The sequence below is a fragment of the Labeo rohita genome, unplaced genomic scaffold (assembly GCF_022985175.1).
Source record: "Labeo rohita strain BAU-BD-2019 unplaced genomic scaffold, IGBB_LRoh.1.0 scaffold_30, whole genome shotgun sequence".
NCBI classification, from domain to species: Eukaryota; Metazoa; Chordata; class Actinopteri; order Cypriniformes; family Cyprinidae; genus Labeo; species Labeo rohita.
In genome coordinates, this window is record NW_026129217.1 from 5,518,422 (window position 1) to 5,525,363 (window position 6,942).

The 6,942-nt window shown below is 49.6% G+C and overlaps 1 protein-coding gene across 1 annotated transcript; it reads right to left on the reverse strand.

Moving 5' to 3' along the window:
* Positions 1-211: 211 nt before the first annotated feature.
* LOC127160174 (proline-rich protein 36-like) lies at positions 212-6,652 on the reverse strand. The gene is made up of 3 exons (XM_051102824.1): positions 3,415-6,652; positions 3,083-3,324; positions 212-281 (listed from the first exon to the last, which is right to left on the reverse strand). Exons 1-3 carry the CDS (start codon positions 6,241-6,243, stop codon positions 212-214), a joined length of 3,141 nt encoding a protein of 1,046 aa, XP_050958781.1. The 5' UTR covers positions 6,244-6,652.
* Between the last annotated feature and the right edge of the window lie 290 nt (positions 6,653-6,942).

Below are 6,942 nucleotides of genomic sequence, written 5' to 3' on the forward strand. Positions count from 1 at the left end.
TGGTTTATGTCAAGTTGTCATAACAAAGGCATCTCAAACAATGTCATATTTGCATTTAAAATAACATAACTGAGCAAATGACACTTTATCACGTGTCATAAACATGCATAAAACCTCCTTCATATTCATGACATGTGTCATGTCATGATGACAAAGGTGTTATGTCAGTATTATGCACACCCCTTCTAGTGTAACCGGTTTTTCAGTTGTTCTATGAGAAGCTGTATAGGTCGGAGGTAGACTCTTCAGGTGAGACTGATATGGAGAGTTTTTTGAGTGGTCTGAACATACGCAGAATCTCAGATGAACAAAAAGAGATGCTTAATAAGCCTGTGACCGAAGAAGAAGTTAAATCGGCTATTAAAGCTTTACGTAATAATAAAGCTCCTGGGCCTGATGGGCTAACTTCAGAGTTCTATAAAGAATTTGAAGATCTTCTAGTCCCTCTTTTACTCAGAACACTGTCGTCTCACTCTTTTGACACAGGCAGCATTTGTTGTCGTTTCCCCCTTTCCCCGATGAAGAAGTACTCGAGTCTTAGGTTTTGATGCCAAAAGATAGACTTTATTGCTGAAGCAGTCAAGCTGAGTTGTCTATAGAAAACTGATCCTGGTTGAGGACATCTTTTTATACTGGTCTTCTCACGTAAACATGTCGACCTGAGTTATTGGGGGTTCCTGGAGTAACCACTATGATGTTTTTCTATACCATGGTCTCACTAGTAAACCCCCAAAAATGACAGGATGTGTTTTTCCATTTTCTATAGCATGGTCTCACCAGTACCTACAATAACACAGGATATGCTGGCCCAGCAGAATATATAGGGTAGAACTATATAATTATAATAGTAAAATTTGTACATGATTCCTTTATATTTTAGTTAATAAAATCTTCCTCATATTCCCCCTTTGAGACGTTTACGTCTCACTTTCTCTCGAGTGCTGTGTCAAGATCCAGTTTTTCAGTTATTATTACCTAGTGACAAAATAAATTCACTATGTTTCATTACCAATTGACTAAATCACGCCATGGCACTCCGGAAGATGCCAGGGCCAAACATCTCCCCTCTTATCCTTTGGATGAGTTTGGCTAGAAGGGAGTAAAAGACCCTGACACCTTAACTTACTTTTCCAACTTAATATAAATTGTTTAAAGCATGTGAGTGCAGTTGGTTCAGCCTTGCCTGTGGTTATCACAGTCATGTAGAATACATATATATAACAATAAAAATAAGAGTACATAAGAATAATACTTAACAAAGAGAAACCAAACTAAGACATGCACCATATAATACTGAAATAAAACATGCATAATATAAAGATTTAGACTACAGATACATTTGTCTTATTCTTCATCAGAAGAATTTGAAACCTCATCTGCCAGTTGTAAATGCAAAGCTGTTCTGTAAAGCAAGTCCTGATAACATTCATGTTGATTCAGATTCCTTTTTTCATCATCATGATACCTTGACATGTCCATTTGTTTAACTGTGGCCTTGATAATTAGGGATTTTAATAATGGTAGTATACAGCAAAATAATAATCCTCCTATGCCGATTGTCACTCCCAAGAGTATTCTTAATTTTGCTAACCATGCTTCCCACGATCCTAATTTTAAATTAAACCAATCCCATGTTTTTTCGTCTCTTCCAGCGTTAGTTGCCATTTCTACTTGTAATTCCTTAAGTTTGGTCATGGCTTTTGTAAATGTTCCTTCTGGTGCTGTATTATTGGGGATATACGTACAACATTGGTCTCCGAATAAGACGCATACCCCTCCTTTGTCTGCTAGCATCCAGTTAAGGGCTAATCTATTTTGCCATGTCATTTTACTGGTTGCATTTAATTGTTCTCCTAAAGAAACTAATGCTTTGTTGGTATAATTAATGAACCTTTGTTGATTGTAGTATATGTAATTTATCCATTCTGTATTTTTATTTTGCGAAATACAAATAAATATTGATTCAAAACCTGATTTGACTTCATCTCGTGCTTTGAACTGATCCGGCACACCTCTGGGTTGACCTATTGAATCTATATATACTTTAGGATCTGGCATATAATTTCTCTTAACTCTGTGAATAATTGTTTCATTTTTCCCCAATGAGGATTCCGAATCCCATTCTATTATATGGATTTCTTGTATTAATCGTACTCTAGTGCATTTTCCTCTCCATCCTAGGGGTAAGGCAGATAAAAGTTTTCTTTTTCCACAAATCCAAAAAAAAACGGCTAATGCTATTGTAACGATGAGAGAGTGACGAGAGGCGAGCGGATCCATATGCATGCTTTTTATTAATGGACGAGGCAGATACATGGTCAGGCAGGCAGGGTAATCACAGGTACAATCAGGAATGATGAAGACGAAACACAAAGGGAGTCAGTAAGGCAGGCGTGAGTCCAACGAGGGGCGAACAATATCCGAGAGGGGCGATCCGAGAGAGAGTAGTCCAAAAACAAGAGCGAAGGTCAGAAGGGAACGAAGAAACTAGGAAACACTTGGAACACTAGGAAATAATCACTAAACACTCAACAAACCGCGATCGGTACAAGGAAGTCCGGGGGGTTTTATGGGGCGCCTGATTAGTCATGGGGGCTGACGTAATCAGCGCGGTGGTGGATGGGAGATGCAGTCCAGGATGCCACGTAACGGCCAGGGAGTAAAAAGAGGTGAGAGAGACATCTGGTGGTGGGTAGTCCGTGGCACCGACCAGATTCGTGACATAGCCCCCCCCAAGGAGCGGCTTCCAGACGCTCCAACAGAAACAACAGAAAAACAGTCCAGGGGAGCGGTGGGGGCCAGGAGACTGAGGCAGCACTGGCTGGGCAAAGGCCCTCCAGGGTGGAGCCGGGGGTGGAGCGGGAGGCTTGGGAGCCCTCCAGGCAGGAGCCGGAGGCGGAGCATGGGGCACTGGCGTCCTCCAGGGCGGAGCCGGGGGTGGAGCGGGAGGCTTGGGAGCCCTCCAGGCAGAGCCGGAACCCGCGTCACAATCCGGGACCTGGGGAAAGCAGGGACAGAGGAGGCAGACAGAACAGGGGAAGAAGGCGCAGCAGTCCCCGGGCGGAGCAGGAGGTACCGCAGCTCTCCGGGCGGAACAGGAGGTGCCGCAGCTCTCCGGGGCGGAACAGGTGGCTCTGTCATGGACTGGGACCTGGGGAGAACAGGGACAGAGGAGGCAGACAGAAGAAGGGGAGAAGCAGAGAGTATTGAGGTGAACGCCCCCTCCATAAGAGGTTCCACAGCTGACGCTGGCACCTCTGGAGGCATTGGCGCAGCTTCTCCTACGGGGAAGGCCTCAGGGGCGGACTTGAGGTCAGACGGGACCTCTGGAGCAGACTTGGGACCAGACGGGACCTCTGGAGCAGACTTGGGACCAGACGGGACCTCTGGAGCAGACTTGGGACCAGACGGGACCTCTGGAGCAGACTTGGGACCAGACGGGACCTCTGGAGCAGACTTGGGACCAGACGGGACCTCTGGAGCAGGAAACCGCGTTATGGCCTGGGACCTAGGAACAGTAGAGACAGAGGAGGCAGACAGAATAAGGGGAGAAGCAGAGAGTTTGAGGTAGAACGCCGCCTCCCTAGGAGGATCTACAGCCGAAGCTGACACCTCAGGAGGCATTGGCGCGGCTTCTCCAACTGGTGAGGCCTCTGGGTCTGTCTCGTGGTCAGACAGGGCCTCCGAAGCAAACTTGAGATCAGACGGGAGCTCTGGAGTTGGCTGGCGAACAGATGAGACCTCTGGAGCTGAGTGTGCAGCCCACACACTGAGAATGGCGATTGCCAACACGCTAGGAGACATGACGTGACAAGGCTCAGGGAGGTCAGACGAGACCTCTGGCACAGACTTGACGACGGGTAGGACTTCTGGAGTCGTCGTCAAGTTCTCTGGAGCGTAGCTTGCGGCCCAGATGCTGAGGATTGCGGTTGCCATCACACTGGCAGACATGATGTGACAAGGCTCTGGGCGGTCAAACGAGACGCGACTGGACTCTGGGCCGTCAGGCGGGGCGCGACTGGACTCTGGGCCGTCAGGCGGGACGCGACTGGACTCTGGGCCGTCAGGCGGGACGTGACTGGACTCTGGGCCGTCAGGCGGGACGTGACTGGACTCTGGGCCGTCAGGCGGGACGTGACTGGACTTTGACTCTTGGAGATCAGCGGTGACTTGATTTGATACGTGAAGACCAGCGGTGGCTTGAACTGGCTTGTGAAGATCATTGACTTTACTTGACTCAGGAACCACGACTGTGACCTTGCTTGACCCGGGAGCCACGGCTGTGACCTTGCTTGGCTTGGTTTGAACGGCTGTGACGTGACTTGACTTGGTAGGAACAGCTGGAACATGACTTGACTTGGCTGTGACTTGACTTGACTTAGTAGAAACAGCAGCTGGTGCAGGTTCAGAAGAGGCAGACATGACCTTGACCGGTTGTGGCCTGGCTGACGTGACGTTAGCAGGCGCTGGCTGGGCTGACGGGGCGTTAGCAGGCGCTGGCTGGGCTGACGTGGCGTTAGCAGGCGCTGGCTGGGCTGACGTGGCGTTAGCAGGCGCTGGCTGGGCTGACGTGGCGTTAGTGGTAATCTTTGCGTCAAGCACTGGCGTGGCGGCCCTCTTGAGCAGTGCAGACTCGGGCTCAGGGATGATGGCGGAAGCTTGACTGGACTTGGAAGCTTGACTGGACTTGGAAGCTTGAGCTGTAGCCTGACTTGACTCAGGAACAACATGGCTTGACTCAGGAACAACAGCTGTAACGTGACTTGACTCAGGAACAACAGTTATAACGTGACTTGACTCGTGGGGAACAGCTGTGACTTGGCTTGACTCATGGAGAACGACAGCTTTGGCTTGACTTGACTCTGTGTCTTGACTTGACTCAGGGGTAGCCGCCGCAACAAGGAGCGCCACTTTAGCTGCCCGTACTGTCATTAGGGGTGTGTCCAGCACGTGGGCCATCATGACCACAGGTGGCGTCCGGGCCCTGACCACAGGTTCTGGAATGGCAGCCATATTGTGGAGCGGCTTGGAGACGGCGGCCATTTTGTGCAGTGGCTCTGGCGTGGCAGCCATCTTGTGCAGTGGCTCTGGCGTGGCTGTAATTTGACTTGAAACAGAAGCGACAGCTGTAATTTGACTCGACACAGGAACTACAGTTCTGGCTTGATTTGAAACAGGAAGAACTGCTTTAGCTTGACTTGCCTTAGGAAGAGCAGCTCTGACTTGACCTGATGCAGGAAACACAGCCCCAGCTTGACTTGACACAGGAACAGCAGCAGTAAACTTGCTTGACTCAGGAAATACGGCTGCAACTTGGCTCGGCAAGGAAACTTGACTTGACTCAGGAAACACAGCTGCAACTTGACTTGACTTGGAAACTTGAGTTGACTCAGGAATTACAGCTGCAACTAGACTAGACTCGGAAACTTGACTTGACTCAGGAAATGTAACTGTACCTTTGAATGGCTCTTGTATGGCAGCTGTGACGTGACGGAGCTCTGTGATAGCCGCCATTTTGTGGACGGGCTCCGCCGTCGCCGCCATCTTGTGAGCGCACGCCGGCGCCGCCGCCATCTTGCAAACGGCCTCCGCAGTCGCCGCCATTTTGTGAACGCGCACTGGCGCCGCCGCCATCGTATGAACGGGCTCCGCTGTCGCCGCTACCGCGTTAACGCGCTCCGGCGCGGCCGCCATCTTGTGCGTGGGCTCTGCTGACACCGCCATAGCATGAGCGCGCTCTGACACGGCCGCCATTTCTCGAGCGATCCAGGCGGCAAACTTGTTTGTGGCATCATGATCCGGCAAGACCGCTAGTTTGCGAGTGGGACGCGCGGTCGCCATTACCGCGTTGTCGCGTTCCCTCTCCGCGACCCCGACAGTGCACGGCGAACCCACACACAAAAACGCAAAGTTCAGAAACGCCTCCAGCGACGAGCGCGGGCCCTTGCGTCTTAGTCGCGCACGGAGGGGCTGGTTCACGCCGTCACAAAACACCTCAATCTTAATACAGTCCGGGAGAGTGGAATAATTAGCAATTGAAATAAACTCACGGGTATAATGTTCGAGTGTGTGTGTTTTCTGTTTGATCCGGGAGAGAATTCTGTCTGTGTCCGTATCGGCTGATTGTCCGGGGGTGGAGCTGCTGGATCCTGTGGTGGCGGTTTGTTCTGTAACGATGAGAGAGTGACGAGAGGCGAGCGGATCCATATGCATGCTTTTTATTAATGGACGAGGCAGATACATGGTCAGGCAGGCAGGGTAATCACAGGTACAATCAGGAATGATGAAGACGAAACACAAAGGGAGTCAGTAAGGCAGGCGTGAGTCCAACGAGGGGCGAACAATATCCGAGAGGGGCGATCCGAGAGAGAGTAGTCCAAAAACAAGAGCGAAGGTCAGAAGGGAACGAAGAAACTAGGAAACACTTGGAACACTAGGAAATAATCACTAAACACTCAACAAACCGCGATCGGTACAAGGAAGTCCGGGGGTTTTATGGGGCGCCTGATTAGTCATGGGGGCTGACGTAATCAGCGCGGTGGTGGATGGGAGATGCAGTCCAGGATGCCACGTAACGGCCAGGGAGTAAAAAGAGGTGAGAGAGACATCTGGTGGTGGGTAGTCCGTGGAGCACCGACCAGATTCGTGACAGCTATAGTTTGATCCTTATACTTGTCTGTATCGGGTAATGATATAGTTTGATTTCTACAGGTTTTAGCTGGCCTTATTTGTTCTCCTTTCCTTGTTCCTGATGCCCGAAGGGGTGGAAAGTCCTTAGAATTATCAACATTTCGATATATTGTTGTATCCAAATTCCAAACGACACTGCATTTTCCTTTAAATTGTCCCACATTCACAACCCCTGTGGGTTTAACAAAGCACTCATATTCCTTACTGTAGTCTATGGTATACCATAGTGGAATCTCTACTTGATCAATTTGT

Excerpts from the sequence above, each read along its gene's own strand:
- LOC127160174 (XM_051102824.1), bottom strand. The coding sequence starts at position 6,243 with ATGTATCTGCCTCGTCCATTAATAAAAAGCATGCATATGGATCCGCTC. Across the intron at positions 3,325-3,414 it reads GTCCCAAGTCTGCTCCAGAG|GTCCCGTCTGACCTCAAGTC; the intron begins GTCCCGTCTGGT and ends TCTGCTCCAGAG. Across the intron at positions 282-3,082 it reads CCTCCTGTTCCGCCCGGAGA|ACCACTCAAAAAACTCTCCA; the intron begins GCTGCGGTACCT and ends GCGTATGTTCAG.